Below are 22,470 nucleotides of genomic sequence, written 5' to 3' on the forward strand. Positions count from 1 at the left end.
CACTTTTTGAGAAGTTGTGACGTCTTGCACTTCAATCCTGGGGAATTCTGGAGAATCCTGGGGACTACTGGCGATTTCTGGGGTCCTAAAAGTAGTAGCTCAGTGGTTAAGGGTGTGGGTTATTGATCAGAAGTTTGAGGTGTTCAATCTCCACTATTGTCAAGCTGCCACTCTTGGGGCCCTTAAACAAAACCCTTAAACTTCTGAGCTCCAGGGGTGCTGTATCATGGCTCTGACCCTCATTTCCTAAAATCTCTGGGATATGCCAAAAAGCCCCTTTACCATCAATTGTTCTGCGTTTTCAGTAGCTTTCCTGCCCACTACACTTGTTTGTATTTTTATTTAACCTCCATTGCTCAACCATTCTTCCCCTCGACACTAAACCCAGAGCTTCAACGATTGTCTGGAAGCTCTCCAAGGAATCTTGGAGGATTTACAATAAAACCCTCCTTCTTATCTGCTGCCTTGGTGATTTCCTCTCCTTGAAGCTGACTACTCTTTTGAGAGCAGCGCATGGATATCTGGAAAGTGCACTAATCTGTTTTTTTTTAATGGCTCTGCTCGGGAACCTCAAGTCTGCAGAATGTTTCTCTTAATGGGACTTCAAACGTCCGGCACGGAGTCGCCAGGGGAGAGGGTCCGCTCGTTTATTTAAATCTGTCCCGTCTTTTGAAATTCCGGTCATCACACTTCATCAGGTATGAGGCCTGTAATGCAAACTCGGCCACCTTTTGTCGGACTTAACCGATGTGACCGATGTAACGGAAGCCCTGCTGTTCTCCCTGGCTGCCCGGGTTGCATCCGGACGGCAGTTCGATGTGATAACAAATAAACATCCGTAACTACAACCCCATAAGTACAACGCACTCTCGCGCAACCACATCACAGGCACTTCGGGGACGAGGACGTCCAAGCGCTCTCACTGCGCTGAAATAAAAATGTGTCTCCGTGGCAAATTTATTCAATTCGTCCTTCGATACATCAGAGGTGTGAACAGCGCTCTGGCGGCAGCACCGGAGCAGATGTAAGCTTTGTTGTTGCAAAAAAAAAAAAAAAAGACAGCAACAGACAGCGCACAGTGGGCGTGATAATATCTCTTCCAGTTCTCGAAGCTCTTCAAGGGAGCCTTGATTCAGGCCAAACTATTCGCAGACCGCACGGTCTGATTTCAAAGCAGCTTCATCATCTCAGCAAGGTCAAGCGCGGAGTGTCTGCCGGCGCAATCTGAAAGAAAACTGACCGCAAATGTTGAACATCCGAAGAGACAAAAGACTTTTTCGGATTGTCTTGGATCGGTCAGTTGATTTATAGTTTTGTTGAGACCCCCAACCCCCACCACCACCTCCATTTGCTTTTGCTTTTGAGCTTGCAGAACCTTTTCGAGATTGACGAGTCTAGACTTTCTTCCACGTTATTGTACAACTTTATTCTGTAAAACCAGGTCCTTCTTTAAATCCTGAAACTCTGAGTTTTAAATGCATTATGATATTTCTAATGAATGTTCCTGAGCAGTCAATGTTTTCTGAGTCTTAATGTTTTCTGAGACACATGCATGTTCCTTTTTGTTTCTATGCAACAAACAAAGTAAAAGGCACAAACACAAGAATTGGACAGTGAATGAGTGGAAGAAAGTGGACAGATTGGACAGTTTTGTCTCTAACAGAAGAACTTGTGAGAACAGGAGACAATAGCAGGCATCCCAGACTTCAACACCATGCAATTCCGTCTGGTCTGCGGTTTACTGGAACGAGGTGTTTGGTTTTTACAGGCTCTGAATACGATTATATTTGATCTTTCGCTATAGTTATAATAATTTTTTCCATAAATCATTTAAAATGATTAAAATCCACGACATTATACATGTACTACATAAAACGTTTATATAAAGTACATGTAGCTTTTGACTGTAGCTAGCTAATCTCAGAATCTTTACCATTCAATGCTATAAAATGAAATATTACCTCTGTTGAGAAAACCTTTACAATCGCCTGAGCATTTTTAATGTCAATAAAGTAAAAACGTAAAAAATAATAAATAAATAATAATGATAATAATTGTATTAACAAGGACATTTACAGCCAAAAGCTTTAAAAAAGGGGAATAAAAGACTATTTTCTTCATCTTTTAACTCTTTTTTTTTTTTATTCGGAGCAGAAATACTGTAAAATGTAAACATTGTGTTAATCCTACGTTCATCTTGAAAGCTGATTGGCTGATGGAATTTTCCCCCAACTATCAAACCAAAAACCCAAAACACTATTGAGAATGAGAACGAAGCACCGTCTGAAATGGCTGAATTTTTGACTGAAATGCCTTAAACATTGACACCTTGTTTTCTCTTTCATTCTCCGAGCTGTTTTTCCAGACCCTTTTTAATAATATTTTTCCGGAAACAAACACTACCTCCCGCCCACCAAAGCCGCCTTCAGCATCCCTCATCTATTCCAAATGAGCAGCTTCTTCTGCAAATTGCTAGTTTCACTTTTCCCCCTTGTCATTCTCTCAGGCTTACATTGGCCTCTGACACGCTACATTAACTTCCAATTCGGCTCGGTTCAATGAGATCCATTTAGGAAGGTATGCGATACAAGTTCGAAGATGGCACGGAAAGTAAATATACCGTCTTCCTGAACGTGTTTGCTCAAGTGACCACAGACAGAAAGAGAAGATTTTTCTGTATTTAGGAAAAACATTTCCTGGAGTTCTGAGGTCTGGACCTCCTCTGGTGTACAGTAACACTGAGGGGGCAGAAGGATACAGGAGAGGGAAGGAAGAAGCAGGAGAAGGAAGGAGAAGGCAGGAGACAGGAGAGAGCATAAGGAGGGAGAAAGAGGCAGGAGAAAGGCAAAGGAAAGACAGAGGAGGGAAGGCAGATGCTTTAGGGTGCATAAGAAGGCAGGGGAAGCCAGGAGAGGGCAGGAGAAGGCTGGAGGATGGAAGAGAATGCAGAGGAAGGAAGGAACAAGGAAGCAAGGAAGCAGAAACTGACACGAGGAGGCAGAAGAGGAAAGGAGGAGGCGGGGGGGCAGTAGGAAACCGGAGGAGGCAGGATAGGGCAGAGGGAAGGCAGGAGGAGGCATAAGAGGGCAGAAGAAGGCAGAAGATGTCAGGAGAATAAAAGCAGAAAAAAGACAGCTTGATGCAGGAGGAGGCAGGAGAGGGCACACGAAGGCAGTAGGAAGCAGGAGGAGGCACAAGAGGGCTGGAGAAGGAAGAGAGTGCAGGATGAGGCTGCAGAAGGCAGAAGAGGGCAAGAGTATGCAGGGGGAGGCAGGAGGAGGAAAGAAGAAGCTGGAGATGAGAGGAGAGTGCAGGAGAGGGAAGGATGAGGCAGGAGGATAGTGGGGGAGGTAGGAGGAGGGAGAAGGAGGCAAGAGGAAGCTGGAGAACAGAGGAGAATGCAGAAGAGGGAAGGAGTAGGCAGGAGAGGGCAGGAGGAGAGAGGGGGAGGCAGCAGGAAGAGGAAAGAGGAATCTGGAGAAGAGAGGACAATGAAGGAGAGGGAAGGAGGAGGCAGGAGAGGGCAGGAAGAGGCAGGACACCCATTCCCGAGGAGGAACTATTATTTTCATCACTTAGCCTCATTTGTTTCTGGCTTCTTCTCACTGTTCTGTTAAACCCATTAAAAACTTTTAAAAAAGCAATTTAACTATTCCACGTACGGTTACAATGGCAGATATTCATGGAATTTCACTTAGCATCAACACACTACTACTTCTAGTGATGCACGCTTTCCTGAGAGGCACTGAGCGTCTCCCAAAAACTGCTAGACTCGAGTCTGTCCTGTACGGGTATCAGACAGATCTTTCATTCCCGCCACGCTAGTCTGGCTTTTCCTCCCTGAGAGCAGCTTAGACTCTGTGTTCTGGATGCATGTGTGTGTGTGTGTGTGTGTGTGTGTGTGTGTGTGTGTGTGTGTGTGTGTGTGCACACGCAATGTGCAGAGCCATCCTCTGAAATCAATACAGTGTTATCCCATTCGCTCTGCACTCACATCCCAGTAATGGAAACTTCAGATGCTGGTGCGTTTCCAGAGCCAGTGTATCAGGGGGAAAAAACGTTCATGAATGCACACTTTAGATTTCATTAAAAACCCCATTGAAAAGCAGTTACACACACAGAGCTGCTTCAGGGAACTTTATCTCGAACCATGAGGACATGATGAAATACGAGGGGAAGCTCATTGGTTAAAGCTCTGGGTTAGTAAATGGAAGGTTGGTGGTTCAAGCACCGGTATTGCCAAGCTGCCATTCTTGGTCTCTTAAAGAGTGCTTTTAACCCTAACCCTTTGCCCTCCAGGGGCGCTGTATCATGGCAGACCCTGTGCTTTGACCGCAGCTTCCTAACAAGCTTTTTTTCCTGTGGCTAGTGATTACACTAATGAGTTTGTGTGTCTATGTGTGTATGTGTGTGTGTATCCGTGTATAATCACAGGACCCCATGGTGTTGGTGTGACTGAGCTGAAAAGGAAACTTGTGCTCTCAGATCCTGAGCACTTCGGCATCCCAGTGCCACGTGAGTTCACCATTTTCACACTCTACATGTGTTATTCACACCTGAAGATAGATGGATACAAGAGCATATACACTCTACAAGCAGGTTTGTGGACACCTGAGCGTAAGATTGGTATGTGCTTCTTTTCCAGATTTGCTGTGTAACCTTCACTCTTTTGGGAAGATGTTCCAATAGATTTTTTAAGGAGATTTCTGCTTAACCAGGTAGGTGAGGTGAGGAGGTTCTGGGGTGCAGTTAGCTTTCACATTCATCCCAAAGGTGTTCAATAAGGTTGAGGTCTGGGTGCTAACACAGGAGATCATCCACTCTAACCCATGTAAAGCAAATCTTCATGGTGCTGGCTTTGTGCACAGGGGCATTGTAGTGCTGGAACAGGTTTGTCTTCTAGTTTAAGTGAAAAATAAATTCCAAGCCAAAAACAATTGATATGGTACAATTGCCTTAATGGATGAACTTTCGCCTACATGAAGGAGAATCTCAATCTGCTTTTGCAAACCACTACTACTTCTTTTAATCAGCCTTCATGGTACAAATACTGTTGATCTCCTCTCAAACTCACTGCTATTCTTTGACCCTGACCTATATGCATTAAACAGTGGGCAGTAAAGAAGTAAATGTAATTCGTTACTTGCTGTTACTTGTACTTACTTTGTATGTATCAGTACCTTTAATGAAGTATTTCCAACTTCGTCAAAGTCGTTTCCTTTTTATTTATGAGGATAAAAACGTAACTGCTCGAACACGCAGCGATCCACCAATCAGGTCAAGTTTTTAACTTGTTTTGATTGGTGCTTGGTGGCATCTACTGATCAGTTCAATTGGATGAAAATATTTTTCCAAATGTATCTCTACTTGAACTCAACTACATGGTTTTTGTGATTAGTTCACCACTTCTCATCACTTCTCATCATTTGGAGGAAATCGCACAATTGTTCGAATGTCAAATAACACGAGAGATACAGTGACCTCATCTCCTCTTGATTTTGCTGTTATTGACTGTAGAGAATCAGATGAACGGAGGAGGTTCTGTTTTCCGTTGCACACGGAGCAAAGTGAGATCAAGAATGAAAGCTTTGGAAGACCAAGTGAAGAAAGATCTTTGTACAGAGTGAAGTCCCTGTAGTGCTCTATCCCAGAATCCAGTGTTTCTTAGATCCTTGAAATGAAGAGATGAACGACGTGGATGTAAATCTGAGGATTTTTGTTCCTCTATAAGTCAATCCGAGTTGAGGATTCATAAACATGGATAGTTTACCTGTAGGGAAAAGTAGGATCGGCTTTTCTGACACACACACACACACACACACACACACACACAGAAGTAATTAAGGCCTCTCACTGCCAGGCTGTCAGTGCAGAGTGATACAGAGAGAGTGAGTTTTTTTGCTCTGGACCGACGCCATTTCTTTGCCTCAGGTTGGTGCTTGGCTCTCACGTCGTTTCCCTCCTGAATGTTACGAATGTCAGCTCGCCATATTTCTGAGCGCACGCCAGAAAAATCGCTCTCGCTGTAACGAAAACGGGTCGAGGCTCTGACAAACACATTTATTTGATTTACACGTTCCGAACGCCGAGTGCTAGAATCAGTTCGTTAGCCAGAGGCCATGATTTGATGGCGGGACAAGCTGGTCTCTGTACGTGACGCTTAACGTCAAGCAGCGGAAAGTGTACGAGGCACGAAGATAAACAGCCCCGGTTGCTGTTGCCGGGGTTTGTTTGGAGAGCGCTAATGTTTTCGGCGCGGGCAACGTTTTCGACTCGCACGCTGACCTTGAACTGTTAAAGATCCGTCACGGTTCCGACATCGAGCTGAGATTGGTGTGTGTGTGTTTGTGTGTGTGTGTGTGTGTGTGTGTGTGTGTGTGTGTGTGTGTGTGTGTGTGTGTGTGTGTGTGTGGGATGTTTGGTTAAAACTTGTCACCGTCAAAAATGTTTTTAAATTCCAACATGCTTCAAGTCTATTATTAAATTGGAACATTTTGATCTGTACTAGATGTGAAATGTGGAAGCTTAGTGGTTAAGGCATTGGACTTGAGCTGTAAAGGGCATGGGTTTAAATCCCAGCCACACCAAGATCCCACTTCTGGGCCCCTGAGCAAGGCCCTTAACCCCATAGCTGCTCAGTTGTATAAGGGAGATAAATGTAAGCCACTCCGGGTGTCTTACAAATGCACAAGGGGCCCAGCAGTGGCAGCTTAATAGTGGTGGTGAGATTTGAACTCAGAACCTTCAGATCAGAAGTCCAAAATCTTAGCCACTGAGCTACCTCTTAAACCAGGGGAACTGCAAAGCCCAAAACTGTTCCAGCATGACAGTGCACAAATCTGGCTCCATGAAGATATGCTTTACATGGGTTGGAAGTGTGTGGAAAATCTCCAGCTATAGACCTCAAACCCTATTGAAGATCTTTGGTTTGAAAGAAAACCCTGACTGCATCCCAGGCTTCCTCACCTCACCTACATCAGTACCTGACTTTACTAACACCCTTGTGGCTAAATGAATCTCCACAAATCTCCACAAAATCTTGTGGAACATCTTCCCAGAAGAGTGGAGGTTATTGTAATGTGGAATGGGATGCTCAAACAAGAAACACACACCAATCTCAGGTGTCCACAAACTTTTTACAGCGAGTGAGAGTGGATTTATGAACATCGGCGTCTGATAAGATCCAGAGAAGTGTATAATATGGTTATTATGTTGTATCAGTATCGTACTGTTATATCTGCGTATATGAAAAATAATGGCTTTTGCAGTATCACTTTATGGCAGATTTATTAGGCTCAGAATAATGGCACAGTTAATCAATTCATCACTATTTGGCAGACTCTGAGGGGTAAATGACGGGTGTGTTTTCTTTTTCCAGCTGAGAAATGCATCAATATATACAAAAAGAGAGAGGGGGGGCAGAGAGACAGAAAGCGAGAGAGCTGAAGAGAGAGAGAAAGCAAAAGGGAGAAAGAAAGAAAGGCAGACAGACAAAACAAAAGAGTAAGAGAAAGTGAGAAAGAGAGGAAAGACAGACAGAAAGAAGGAGGGGAGAAAGAGAGAGAGAGAGAGAGAGAGAGAGAGAGAGAGAGAGAGAGAGAGAGAGAGAAGGAAAGATAGACAGAAAGCGCGAGAGAGGGGGTTGAGAGAGAAAGACAGACAGAAAGACAGAGAGAGAGAGAGAGAGAGAGAAGAGAGAGAGAGAGAGAGAGAGCGAAAGACAGAAAGACAGAGAGAGAGAGAGAGAGAGAACGAAAGACAGACAGAAAGACAGAAGAGAGAGGTAGAGAAAGGAAGAGAGAGAGAGAGAGAGAGAGAGAAAGAGAAGGAAAGATAAACAGAAAGCGTGAGAGAGGGGGTTGAGAGAGAAAGACAGACAGAAAGACAGAGAGAGAGAGAGAGAGAGAGAGAGAGAGAGAGAGAGAGAGAATGAAAGACAGACAGAAAGACAGAGAGAGATAGAGAGAGAGAGAGAGAGAGAGAGAGAGAAGGAAGGATAGACAGAAAGCAAAAGAGAGAGAAAGGAAGAGAGAGAGAGAGAGAGAGAGAGAGAGAGAGAGAGAGAAGGAAGGATAGACAGAAAGCAAAAGAGAGAGAAAGGAAGAGAAAGGAAGAGAGAGAGAAAGAGAGAGAGAGAGACCTTTTGCATGATGGTAAAAGGTTTATAGCTTGTTTTGGCTCTCGTGTGGACAATTGGGTTCAGGGAGTGTGTGTGTGTTTGTGTTTGTGTGTGTGTGTGTGTGTGTGTGTGTGTGTGTGTGTGTGTGTGTGTGTGTGTGTGCTCCAGCAGTCATGTTAAACTTGTTAAGCGAATGCGAGTGTGCTGTCTGAAGTTAGTGTAAAACATTCGGACTGCATAACTCAACTCCCATGTCACACTCGTGCTATCAGCGATCGAAAGTTTCCTCGTAAACCTCGCCCAGCTGCTGCCAGCTGTTTTATAATACACTAAAAGATTTATTTCCATCTCCTGCTCGCAGCTGTAAAACCAAACCTGGTTAAAACGTCTCCACATACTGATCTAGAACGCGTCGCTTTCCTTCCACATTTATATCATGTCATAATTCGTATGTAATCGCATTAACGTAGTGCTTTAATAAGACCAGATCACAGAAAACACTTAGGAGGCAGATGTTTCTTTTCTAAACACAAGGTCACAGGAAGGTCATAGGTTTAAATAATTTTTTTCACTCACTTGTGTATTACATGAGGGTATATGAATGTTCATATTGAGGAAAACCAGGTGCATTTTTTACTTTTGTAATCGGTCTGTCCGTGTGTCTGTCTATGTATCTGTCTGTCCATCTGTCTGTCAGTGTGTCTGTTTATCTCTGTGACTATCTGTTTGTCCATGTGTCTGTTCACATGTCTGTCCATCCACATGTCTCTCCATCCATCTGTCCGTCCATCAGCCTGTCTATCTGTTTGTTTGTCTATCCGTCTGTCCATCTATCTGTCCATGTGTTTGTCTGTCCGTCCACATGTCTGACTATCTGTCTGTCCATGTGTTTGTCCATCCGTCTGTCCACATGTCTGTCCATATGCCTGTCCATATGTCAGTCCACATTTCTATTCTATCCGTCTGTCTGTCTGTCTAGCCGTCTGTCTGTCTGTCTGTCTGTCTGTCTGTCTGTCTGTCTGGTATTGGGACACCTGACTTTTCCATTCATATGTGGTTCTTCCCTTCACTTGATCTATGAGACCTAAACATGTTCCAGCATGATGATGTTCCTGTGGACAAAGCCATCTTCATGAAGATATACTTTACATGGTTTTGAAGTGTGTGGAAGATCTTCAGTGGGCTGCTATTGAGCTCAAACCCTATTGAACAGTGTTTTTTTCCCCCTCAACACTCTTTCTTTTTTCTTCTTTTGTTTTGAAGCATTTCTTGAATCATCCTTAATATTTGCAAGCCAGTAAGTGCATTTCTCAGAGCAATGACTCCATGATGTGGAGAATCAAAGCTACTGAGAAAAACTGTAAAACTCATCATTGCTCTTTACTTTCCACAGATACGACCCGTGAGCGCAGAAAACACGAGAAAGAGGGCGTGGACTACCATTTTGTCTCCAAACACTCTTTTGAGAAAGACATCCTCGACCACGAGTGAGTCTTTACACCACTTTTTTTTTTTTTACATTTGATCCTTTAAATGTTCAACAATATGCGTGAGATTCATCCAGAGAGGAACGTTATTCGTATGAAACCTAATGAGGCGGATCCATGTTCCGGTTTCTACAGATTTGCCATGAGATCATGTTGATCTGCAGTTGCAATCTTTTGCTTTGATGGCTTTGTTCTGTGGTGGTCCTGGGATTTGAATTCATAACCCTACAGTTATTAGCATAGACCTGGTGTATCTTCAGGAAGGGTTTGAATTATATTTATATTTTTCAGGAAACTCTAAATGGTATAGCACATCTGGCTTTGGGAATATTTTAGATCCACATTATATGGAGAAAAGCTTGTGGACACCTGACCATAAAATGAATATGGGCTTTTTGAACATCCCATTCCACATTCAGTCACCATTTGTTTCTTATTATTTTGGGAAGATGAACCACTAGTTTTTATGGAGATGTGTGAGATCTTATTCAGCAACATTGATGTAAATTAGGCAAGGAGGCCTGTGGGTGCAGTCAGCGTTCACATTCATTCCAAAGGTGTTCAATAGAGTTCTATAGCATGAGATCTTCCACACACGTCCAAACAATGTAAAGCATATCATCATGGAGCTGGCTTTCAGGGACACCATCATTGGAACAGGTTCAGACCTCCTAGTTCAAGTGAAGCTAAAATGTCTATACGATTCATTGTGTCCATCCAAATGTGTGGTAACAGTTCGGGGAAGGATCACATATGGCTGGAGAAAAAGCCAAACAAAAATGGATGTCCCAATACTTTTGGATTTATAATTTGTTATTTAATATCAGTGGGACAGGAAAGTCAGTCCAAGTCCTGTAGATGTACAAAAACTTACACAATCCCATTTGCGTTTTTTTTTTTCCATCATTTAACCCTCTTCCCCAATATCCTGACCAAACAGCTTCAAAGGTTTTCCTGGAATTCACATCACACACACTCGATCGTTTTTTTAGGGTTTCGAGTTGTGACGCTCGCGACCAGAAACTGACAGGAAATATCCACTTGCCCGAATTTCACTCGAAAGCAGACGGAAAATGTCTGAAGCGCGAGCGGTGTCACGTTATATTGAACGGATGGACTATTTTAAGGGTCCTCTGCGGTTCCCGGCGGCTTCTTGTGCCTTGTTCGTCGGACTTGGAGCGAGTCGCCGCGCAGGCCTCTGGTAAAGCGAGCAAAACTAAATTGGACCAGAACGAGGGACTGAAGCGAAGCCTGTGTTTTGCATTTCTGCAATAAATTACATTCATCTTCAATAATCAGATGCGAATCCAGAACCAGGCCGGGATTCATTTCTGGAATATTTACTCAATAAGCTTCAGTAACCACAGCATCCTGGTCTGATCTGTGTGGTGTGTGTGTGTGTGTGTGTGTGTGTGTGTGTGTGTGTGTGTGTGTGTGTGTGTGTGTGCTCTGAAACACTGGGTGTGAATCGGCAATGCGTTGTGGTCGACCTAATGTTAGACCTTCGCTGAGGTCCATGCGGTTATTCACACCCTCGTAAACACCTACAGCGTGATCACAGGCACGGCGGCAGCTTTCAGAACGCGGTCATCAGCTTTAAGGCACAATGACTTGTTTTTTATTTTATTAAACATTTTTCATCAAGCAAATCCGCGATATATTCGAAAACAATGATTTCGTTTGTAATGGCGTTTTCTGGAGCGTTTCTCAGATCAGAATGTTTTTCTTCGCATGAACTATGCGTTGGAAGTGTGCGGAAGATCTCCTGCCATAGAGCTCCAACAATACTGAGATGGATGAATAAACGCTGAGTGCACCCCAGGCCTCCTCACCTCAAATACCATCAGTACCTGACTTGTATCTGAACTTGTAGGTGAATCTCACAAATCTCCACAAACAAACACTTTTCAAAACTTGGTCCAAGAAGAGCTGATCAGCTTATTATATTATGGAGCTTATTATAACAGCGAATGGAGAATACACATGGACTGGGATGTTCTGAATACTGGAGTCAGGGCCAGACGTTGTTTTGTCTGCCCACTTTAAACCACTTATACAACACTGAACAAGTCATCTTTTTTTTTTCCTGAAGGAAAATTGCCTCTGCTGTAAAAACGATTTAATGCCCCATGAAAAGTGTTTGGTGTCCAAGGTGGGATTTAAAAAAGTAAAAAAAATAATCAATAATCTGTGGATTCCGGTGCCAGAGCGATGAACTCGCTTGTTTTTCGGTGCAATCTTGTGAAGAAATACTTTTTCTTGAGTCTTGTACTGGAAGTTTTGGCACCCCCTCTTTTTTTTTATTTCTTTCAAAGATGCCCCATCCAGGTGGCTCCAATTTAAAGTGTAACACTGCAGATTAGATAAAGCTGCACAGTGCCAAAATGTCTGGAGGCCTGATCTCCTGAAAATACACTTCAAACGGCCCTGCTCCTCGAGTACAGTGGAAGCCGGAGTGTGATTATCTCGAACGTGAAAGCGGAACACGAGATGCGAGGAGTAAGATGTGGCAGCTTGATGACGGTTTGGGCCGTTTCCCAGTTTCCCCCTTGTATCCCTCGGAGCGCTTTACAGCTCTCGCGTGCCACATTCACGTGCGAGAACGGATGAGTGCAAGGGCAAAACTGACCACAGTCGATCACGCTGCAGTTTGTATGACATGCGGGGGGATTCGGGTTCCAGTTTCCACCCTTTAACGTGGATCCGTCAGTCCGAAGTGATGACAGAGCGGAGCCGAGCTCTGGATTACGTGTAAATTTCCTAAATCTCTGGATATTCTTGTGTCAACACGGTGTCACGAGTACGACTCGATAAGCACTGGCACGTGAAAGTAGTTAAAGGTGTAGTGCTTAATAAGGGTTTTGGAAACGTTAAACCTGAACCAATCCGCACGCTTCCATGGGACATTTGAAAGCTATGGCAGGAAATTGCAGTTTCTGGACTGACAGATGACATGACAGGCAAGTGGACATGCCTCCTTATCCTGATTGGTCCTTCTTTTGGTTTCTGAACATCCCAGTCCACATTTAGTCCCCATTTACTTAACTCCACTCTTCATCTGTGGAGGTGGTTGATCAGTGTTTTTCAGTCATCAGAAGGTCACGAGATCAAAACCCAGCACCACCAAGCTGCCAATGCTGGGCCCCTAGGCAAGGCCCTTAACCCTCAACTAAGTCACTCCAGAAAAGGGTCTCTGCCAAATGCTGTGAATGGTTGGATGTACGTGTTTTTCTCTTCTAGGTGCAGATATTTCGTTCAAATCAGCAAAAATTTTTGCAACAAAAAAGCGTCTAGACTTCGCTCTTCAGAAGAAAAAAGGGGCGGAGTTAGCGGTCATCTTATTTGCCACATTCGGAAATGTACACAATAAGACATGCAGTGAAATGCTTATTATGTGTATTCTGTGACATAAAAAAAAAAAAAATAATAAAATATATATATATATATATATATATATATATATATATATATATATATATATATATATATATATTCAAGAATTACAATAGATTTAACAATATATTAACTCCAGGTTTGTGGTAACAGTTCGGGGAAGGATCACATATGGCTGAAAAAGTCAGGTGTCAGGCTTTTGTCCATATAGTGTATAATATATGTATCTCCAAATGTTTCCCAGATTGGATTAAGTTCCTGTCAAGGTTTCTTACTCACCTGGGTTGTGAAAAGTGTTGAAAGTGCTATACAAATAAAATGAAATTAGTTTTTTCCATCTGAAATTGTTCTTGCATGCTGAAGCTACAAGATGGAAGATCTTGCATGAAGATGTTGAGGAAAAACAAATCATAGAATTTATGGGACCAAGTGCACTGGTCATGTGACATGATTCAGTGGCTGATGGAAAGTTCAATCATTTAGCATAATTCTGAATATCCTCTTTAATTGTTTTAATTGCTTGAATAACATACAAACTTCTTTTTATAACGAACATAAGGATTTTTCTCTTGATTCTTTAGTGTTTTGAGTATGAAGAGTTTGGCATGTTCATGTAGATGAGTATGACATTTCCCATGAGTTCAGGGCTAACTAATATTCTGATTTTACGGTTCTGAAATTCAATTACAATTTATTTATTTATAGAGTGCTTTTAACTATAGAAATTGTCAAAGCAGCTTTAGGGGTAAATGCCGCTCACTCGTTAATAAAACCGTGTACAGATGTGATCTTTACCACTCATATCCTCTGCCCTCCATTCACAAACTGGCGCTTGACCATACCCCAGTTCCCACACTGGTATTTTTTTAAGAGTGAAGGTGTGTATGTGTGTTTTTCATTTCATCCATCAGTAAGTGTAGCACAGGGTTTATGGTTAAAAGGATTATTAGTGGCCACCAGTCCAACAGGTTTAATGGTGTGTATAATTTCTGCTCCATGCTGCCCATGGACAGGTTTATAGAATACGGACGACACGCTGGGAATTACTACGGCACCGTCTGGGTTCAGTCCGCAGGGTCCTAGCGGAGGGCAAGGTGTGCTTACTGGATGTGCAGCCCCATGTGAGTGATAGAAGGGAAGGGTGTCAGTGTGTGTGTGTGTGTGTGTGTGTGTGTGTGTGTGTGTGTTTTAAATGGATCAACAATTCCTGTGGTAAAAAAAGTCCTGTATTACTCCTTAACTGCTTATAAAGAGAGAGTGACCTTGTGAAAGAGGGAGTGTGAAAGACACAGACAGACAGACAGACAGACAGACAGACAGACAGAAAAAAGCAAGGGAAAAAGAGGAAGAAAAATAGAGGGAGAGAAAAAGAGAGTGAGAGAGAAAGAGAAAAAGAGGGGAGAGAGCAAAAGAAAGTTGGAAAGATAAAGAAAGAGACTTTGTGAGAGAGGGAGTGTGGAGGACAGACAGACAGACAGACAGACAGACAGACAGACAGACAGACAGACAGACAGACAGACAGAAATAGTGATAAAGTGAGAGTCGAGAGAGAAAGCAAGGGAAAGAGAGAATAAAAGAGAGAGAGAGTGGGCGGGTGGGAGGGATGTAGAGAGAGAAACAGAGGGAGGGAGAGAAAGAAAGAGGGAGAGAGAGAGGTCTATATTACATGTCATGTTTGTTGATTTTGGAGCTGAGGTTAAGGGCAGGAATGATGTCATTCTGGTGGCAGAGCCTCTATCAGCCCCCCTCATGTTGGTGCTCCAGCGTCATTATTCTTCACCGACATTTATATCGACATTCACGCTGTAGTAATGAACTCAAACCACAGGCATCATATCTAATATTTCTGCATGAGCCTCACACAACATCATCCTGCCCTGCTTCGGTCAAATGTTCCATGCATTTGTTCTCCTCCTCACCACTTTCTGTTGTCTCTGGGGCAATAAGGAGAAATGAAACCGTGGTATAGGAAAGGAAACGGCGCGATGCCGCCTGACGAGGGAAGCAGGCTCAGGACCCGGGCATGAGGCGACCCAATGGAAACCAGCGCAGAGCTCTAGTCAGCATGCCGCATGCCAGTTTTAATGATTTAATGGCCGATGTAGCAAACGTCTCCTAATATGCTAACCAAACCGTTTTCTCGTCCTGTCTGAAGGCTGCGAAGCTGCTGTACACGGCGGAATTCAAACCGTATGTTGCGTTCGTCAGGCCTCCGGCGATAGAACAGCTGAGGTTCAGTCGGAGAAAAGCGAAAATCTTGGCCGGCTGCGAGGAACCGGTGCCAAGCAGGACGTTTATGGTAAGGCTAAGTCAATAAGTAACGTTTTGGATGTGCTGAACTGTACAGGAATGCGTTTGTAGGTTGTGAAATTGGCATTTATGGCATTTGGCCCTCATACAACTGAGCAGTTGAGGGCCTTGCTCAAGGGCCCAGGAGCGGGAACTTCCTCACCCACACCACTCGGCAGATTGGCTCCTGCAGACTTTGCCTTCTTCCCGAAGATGAAGATGCAGCTCAAAGATCACCGTTTTGACACCATTGCTGGGATCCGGTGCGAATCATAGAAGGTGCTTAGCGATGGGGGTCTGGATAAAGGGGATGCTGAGGAACTTCAGTGAGAGCTTTATGAATCATGTTAGAGCACCAAAAGCCACCTGAGAGTCTTATTAGGGATAAGGGCCTTGCTAAGGGGCCCAAGATTGGTAGCTTAGCAAAACCAGAGTTTGAACCCTCAAACTTTCAATCAGTAACCCAGAGCTTTCCAGATAAATCTGAATTACATTAGTGATTTGACCCAAAAGAAGCAGACATTAGATTTTGGTCATGATTTAGACTTCATTCGAGAACAACTGCTTTCAACTACAAAACAAAAACAAAGCAAAAACCATTAAAAGGGAAAAAAATCCGGACATGTTTACAAGTGAAATGGGGTCTTATGATAGCGCGTGTTGTTTTGCGAAATCGTAAATCGTGTTTTTCCAATTGAAACATGGCCGACACTCATCGTTGGACCCAGTCTTAGTCAGTTCGTCTCGATTCATATTACACCCCCCGTTCATTCCTGAGCTAATTGTTTACAGCTGCAAAACTCATCTCTCCCACATTTTACAGGAGGCTGATTTCGAGGAGATGATAAACGCCACGAAGGAAATGGAGAACGAGTACGCCTACTTATTCGAGAAGATCGCCATTAACGACGACCTGGCCAGGGTGTTCACTGAAATAAGAGCTGAACTGAGGAAGCTTGAAAAGGAAAGCAACTGGATTCCCAAAATATGGGCTGAAAAACTGTGACGTGTCGTGCAAACACTGTGCTATAAATCAGCGGTCCCCAACCTTTGCACCACGGACCTGTTTAATGTCGGACAATATTTTCACGGACCGGCCTTTAAGGTATGGCGAAAAATACAACAAAATAAAATGATACGCCCGGCATTAAAACTGGTATTTTCTAAATATAATAATACACGTGAATCCGCTGTGTTGTTTTTTGTTAATTTTGCTCGCTTGGAGGGTTTCAATTTAGCGGTAATGTATTATGAGTTAGCGGCCGGAGCCCCTTTAAGAAGGTAGCGAATGTTGGTAAGACATGTGACCGATACCCGGTACCATTTGACCCACGGGGACTGGGGACCATATAAATTCTATAAATGACTGAACTTCACACAGGGACCATAACAGGTTGCTGCCACCACCATGTTTCACTGAATTAAATTTATATTGATTTACAATGTCTGTCAAAAGTGTTTTATGGTTTTGCATGTTCCTTTTGGTTTTATGCCCCAAACTAGGTTTGATTTAACGCTATTAAGATTTCCTTTGACCAAGTAGATATATAATTGTCCAGATGTTCCTCTTTATTTTCATTAAAAAAATCCTCCATTGTTGCCTCTGCTCAGTATCTTGTTGTACGGTTCCAATGAGCCGCAGTCCAGACGGAATTGCATGGTGTTGAAGTACAGAATGGTTGCCATGTTGGTTCCTTTCACCCGGAATAGGTCTCCAACCTTCTCTGAGCTAAAACAACCCAAAACTATTGCAGTTCCACCTCCATGTGTGAAGCACGTCTGATCAGAGCTTCACATCACATTACATCAATCATTCTATTAAAAAAAACAACACAATTTATATGCTTTTATTTTGGGGTGTCCATTGTACAAGTCCATATGAAGCAGCTGTTAGTATAGAAACTCTATAATGTTAGCATGAACCATTAGTGTTTCTTTTTGAAATGTATTCTATTTAATCATTCATGTGTTTTGTTTTTTTCTTGCATATAATGAAGAATTATAAAAGTTTTGTAATTGTCGTTGGATTCGTCTAATAAAAACAAATGTCAAATACAAATAAATAAATATTAGCATGAGCCTGTGGATTGCAGCTGTATTTCTGTCAAATCTACTTTTATAGAAAACAAATCCATCCAGACAGAAACAAAAGCTGTTCTATAAGAGATTTAACAGCGTTCATCTGCTATATTGAACAAGACTGACTTACATTGGACGGATAAATCTGCTAATTCCGATATCGTCATTCGTAAGAGTTTGGCCTTAGAGAAGACCTGGAAGAGTTGAAGGAAATCAAACGGATTTTGAATTGAATTAAAATAAAGTACAATCCAGGTCATGTGAACTGACGATCCAAACCGTATAACAACCTAATTATTTTTTTTTATGTATACAGAAACAATTGAAATATGAACTTTCCAATCGAGTTTGTTAAGATACGGGACAGTGTCTGAAATTTGCTGTGCATTTTCTTTGCTGTTGTTCGGTAAAGCAAACATGATGATTCCATGTCTCGATACAGCCCTCGAAAGTAAATGCATTACTGCTTCACTCGTGTCCTGTTTTTTTTGTTTCAATATACTGCTATTGCTCATGTTTGGACATTAATTGCAAGCAGACTCAGACTCTCCATAACAAGGCGTGTTCTTGATTTTGGATTACAGTGGGGTAGAGCAAGGCCACGATCATCGCTCTTAACTCGTGACTACAGGAGTGAACTCTGGATGAAGCCCTCTGAAACACGTCCAGGTAACTTCAGCGCACTGTACGCGCACCAAACGTTTCCATTGTAGCATGAACACGTTTTCAGTTTGCATTTGATGCTGTCCATGTCCGGAGGCTTACCGTCATTTACACGCATCTCTGTCTTTTGCGTAACGTTTGCTCTGTGTTTGGAGTATACATATGGAGAAATTCATTCATTACTTAATAGGACCTACTGCCATTTTTGCTGCATTTGTACAGAAAGAGTTTCATTTGTTTTGATTGGGTGGATCTGAAACAGAGCAGGTGAATTAGGACCAAGTGGGAATTCTATAAACCAGTGGAAGAAGTTCTTAGTATATCAAAGGTCATGTGACCGAGTCATCTTGAAGCACAGTTCCTCCATTTAAGTCTGGTTTTAAAGTACTTAACATTTTTCTTCACCTCATTTTTTGACAATTGACTAGAGCTTTTAGCCCATGATTTAACAGTCGCAGGCTTTTCTAGCAGTTGTAGCAAACCTGATATCCGAAATTCCATTTAATATCCATCGTGTGCAAAACATCTGCTGCTACAGTCCATACTAGATGGTATTTATCACTCTGTGCTAACTGTTAGCATAGAAATAGAGATATTATAATGCTAGCTAAGATGAGATTAGAAATAAACCTGTTGCTAGTAAGGATTAGCTAATGCTAAATCATATTCTTTAGTTCCTTGGGGAAAGAGGAACTGGTTTTTGCAAAAATGTGGTTTGAAATTGAGACAAATGTCTTTTTCTTTGTATGCGTAGAAAAAAAGAAATGCACGTTTTGTTTTTCAAAGATTTATTCCAATGAGTAATTGCGCTTTGACTCGAGTGTAGGAACAGGAGATGGTGAGGCCGAGCAGAGCGCGAGATACTTTAGATCCTGCACACGTCTGGTTTTGTGAGGAGAATGGACCGAGGGCACGGAGCCCAAGGACTGCGGCTTTACGAGAGGTCAGGTTCCTTCACAGGCTGATGTCATCGCTATTAAAAGGCGATCTGACCAGCCAGACGTGTGTGTGGAGTGTGTGAGGAGTGTTGAATCGTCGAAAAAAAAAAAACGGGCTGAACTGTGGTCCACCAGTGTGTTTTTCTATTACCTCAATGGCTGTTACAGTCATTTTACAGTCGTTGTACTGAACAGTGACTGGTGCAAACGATTTGTTCTGTTCTAATCATGGGTTTGTTGTCTTGTAGTTGAACAAATTGCATCAGATCCTTCATGGCGTCCGCGCGCCCGAGCCAACACAAAGAAACTATCGTCCGTTTTAATGAGAACGGAGCAGAAGCGCTATTAGCGGCCGCGCCAGGTGAAAAGGAGCGATCCCAGCACTCTATTTACACTGACTAATTACTAATGGATAAGGTCATTTGATGTGAATTCATGCGAATGGAGCCAAATATAACACTTTAAGGAGGCTGATGCGGTGTGACGAATGGCGCCCGATCGCTAAACGTGTTTAGCGCGGTCGCGGCTCGTACCCACGCGGCGAAGACGGCGATCGGTTGAGGTGTTTTGCGCACCCTGGTCATCGATCACGCTACTGAAATTGCGAACGCAAACCTTTTTTTGTAGGAAATCTGGCTTCGAGCGGACGCAGCGGAAGGAATCGGGTCCAGGTTTTGTGTGTGTGTGTGTGTGTGTGTGTGTGAGGGAGAGAGCTGCCAATACCATGCTACACTCCTGGACCTAGTTCTTTCAGAAAGTTCTCTCAAAGCAAGCTACAGAACAAGTGTATCATTATTCTGAAAGACGAAAATATTTACAGATAAAGTTGCTCGATTGAGAATAACCTCACATTAATGATCTAAAAAAACCCGCATAAAGTGGTTTAATTCAACTTTATCTCACAAAATAAATCGCTGATTTTTTGATCATAATTCAAGGGCAATGTGGTTAAGCTACATGGTGTGAGCAAAAGTATTGGGACACCTAACTTTTCCAGCTGTATGTGGTTCTTCCCCAAACCACAAATTTGGAGGCACTCAATTGTGTAGGACGTCTTCAGATGTGGTAAAATGAAACTTTCCCTTTATTTAAACCAAGAAATGTCAGCTCTATGAAAATCTGCTTTACATGGGTTAAAAGGAAGTGGAAGATCTTGAGTGGTCTGCTATAGAGCTCCAACACTATTAAACACCTATTGGGATGAATGTAACCGCTGACTGCACCCCAGACCTCCTCACCTCACCTACATCAGAATGTGACTTTACCTTGTGGCGGAATGAGCAAAACATCTAGTGGAACATCTTCCCAGAAGAGTGGAGGTTATTATAACAGTAAATTGGGACCGAAAGTGAAATGGGATGTTAAAAAAAGCACACCAATCTTATGCTCAGGTGTCCAAACTTTTTTACACCTTTAATCTGATAAAGCAACCAATAAAACAATTAGAAATGCATTCAAAAGTTTGCGCACCTCGTAAATACTGTATTACCTGTTACGGTATTTTACTTGTATATAAGTTGAAACCTTTCCAAAACATTGTTTTCCATCTTCTGAAGCCACTTCTAACTGGTAAGAAAAAAACTCGAACTGTGACGCTTTTTTCTTTTTCTTTTTTTTTTCTGTATCTTCTGTAGCTACTTTTATCTAATTGGATTTGTGCTTTGGTTCATTATCAGGTTTGAAATGTTTCTTCATCTCCACTTGTATAACAGAGGCCTGCAAGCTTTGTGATGATTTATTTTTTCTATCTGAAGTGAAGCAGAACCGTGGCACGTTGCATCCACCATCATGCTTCATCATGGGTGTATACAAGGGGTGTTCAATTTAAACCAGGACTGTTGTGTTTATAAAATATAAGAACAAATTTCAAAGAGTGGAAACTTGTGGAAAATTCTTCCGACATGCTACATTTATACACTTATCCCAGCATTTAACTTACGCCTGGAAAAATTCCAAAAAGAAAGATTTGATGCAAAAAAATTTTTTTAAGTAAACCCAACACATCATTGTTACCAGTGTGGACAAGTTCAATAGTTCTAGATCTAAAATAAAATATAAAGTTAGCTTAACTCAATTAAATATCTTTTTTAATGTTAAAGACATGAAGTGTTGAGTTGACACAACTTGTATTTACTTGGCAGATTCAAATGGTGTTTTGAATTTTTTAAGTAAAGAATGTGGATTGAACTTATTTATGTACATATAAGAAAAGGATTTCTTGTTAATTTTACATAAAATTCAGATTTGAAATTTGAAGTCTCCTGCAGATATCTGCGTGTTTTAACTTCATCACCACACGCTGTTGTGCTGCCTATCAGTAATAGGACACGCTAGCTACTTACATCTGCATGTGGTACCGCTACACTAGCATTCATTTTTATACCTGTAACATTAAAAAAATCCCGGTTTGACTGGAACACTCCTCGTATATATGGCGTTCCTCGTGTGTCTTGTTGTTTTGTACCAAATAGTTCGACTTTTGTCTCATCAGACCATAACACTACATTGTTTTGATGATTTCGGCGGGTTTGGATGCCGTCTGGCGTTCCTCCCTACCCCCAGAGACACGTGCAGAGTACAAGAGATCGGGTTTCATACGAGAAGTGATTAATCCTTACCAGATATTCCTGCTCCTTTAACGATCTGTCGGTCCCTCAGCAGCCGTCCATGATAACTATTCCTCTTGTCCGTTTGCCAATTTTGGAGGATCGTCTTGTTCTTGGTTGTGTTCCTGTGCCACGTCATTTTCCCAACGTCCTAACGATGGTCTTACGCAATACATCCAAAATTTTGGAAACTCTTTTGTAAACTGATCGATAGCTTTTCCAACATTGGGATCCTTTTCTGTAAGGAAAGATGGTGGAGAAATCGTTGAGAAACGTCTGATCTTTTTATGGCATTAAACACAACACGTTATTGATGATTGAATGTGAATTGTAAGCAGTCACGCCCCGTTCTAAAAGGGTGTACACCATGTTTGTGCAGCAAAGTTTTTTTTTTTGAAAAAAAAAAAACTCGGTACTTGAGCGACGAAAGATGAAGGACCTGGAGTTTACGGAAGGTGACAGATTAAACAGATGCATACTTCCAGTTTTCATCATGTTCTGTAGCGAAACTCACGCAATCAGGGTGTTTTTATAAAGCCGACAGATTCAGCAAAGGCGGAACGTTTTTGCGCTGGAAGCCGACGTTCGATTTCAAACATTTCAAGCAGCAGAAACAAGGTTCCTTTTGTCCTAAGTGCTGTATTCAGGGTTTGTGTAAACTCATCCCACTTTGCGGTATTGTAGTGTTTGCTTCAACACGTAAACCGCTTGGTAATTATGCTCTTCTGGAATTGATTAGGTGTGGATTAGAACAAACCCACTGGCCTTTCCAGAGCTTATATAGTAAATAGTAAAATAGTTAAATGAATCAGCTACCGCTTTTTTCCTGCTTTATGTTCTTCCTAACCAACACAAAGTTGGAGGCACACAATTGTATAGAATCTCTCTGGCATGAA

At 42.3% G+C, this 22,470-nt stretch overlaps 1 protein-coding gene across 1 annotated transcript in view; it reads left to right on the forward strand.

Annotated features, from left to right (window-relative positions):
* The window catches only part of mpp7b (MAGUK p55 scaffold protein 7b), a 57,004-nt gene extending 38,996 nt beyond the window's left edge, over positions 1–18,008 (forward strand). Inside the window, 7 exon segments of the mRNA XM_046876520.1 lie at positions 4,435–4,515; positions 9,513–9,606; positions 14,013–14,053; positions 14,056–14,120; positions 15,155–15,298; positions 16,112–16,393; positions 17,952–18,008. Of these exon segments, the coding sequence (XP_046732476.1) occupies positions 4,435–4,515; positions 9,513–9,606; positions 14,013–14,053; positions 14,056–14,120; positions 15,155–15,298; positions 16,112–16,294 (608 nt within the window). The 3' untranslated portion in view covers positions 16,295–16,393; positions 17,952–18,008.
* The last annotated feature ends 4,462 nt before the right edge of the window (positions 18,009–22,470 follow it).

Source organism: Silurus meridionalis, chromosome 20 (genome assembly GCF_014805685.1).
Source record: "Silurus meridionalis isolate SWU-2019-XX chromosome 20, ASM1480568v1, whole genome shotgun sequence".
Taxonomy (NCBI): domain Eukaryota; kingdom Metazoa; phylum Chordata; class Actinopteri; order Siluriformes; family Siluridae; genus Silurus; species Silurus meridionalis.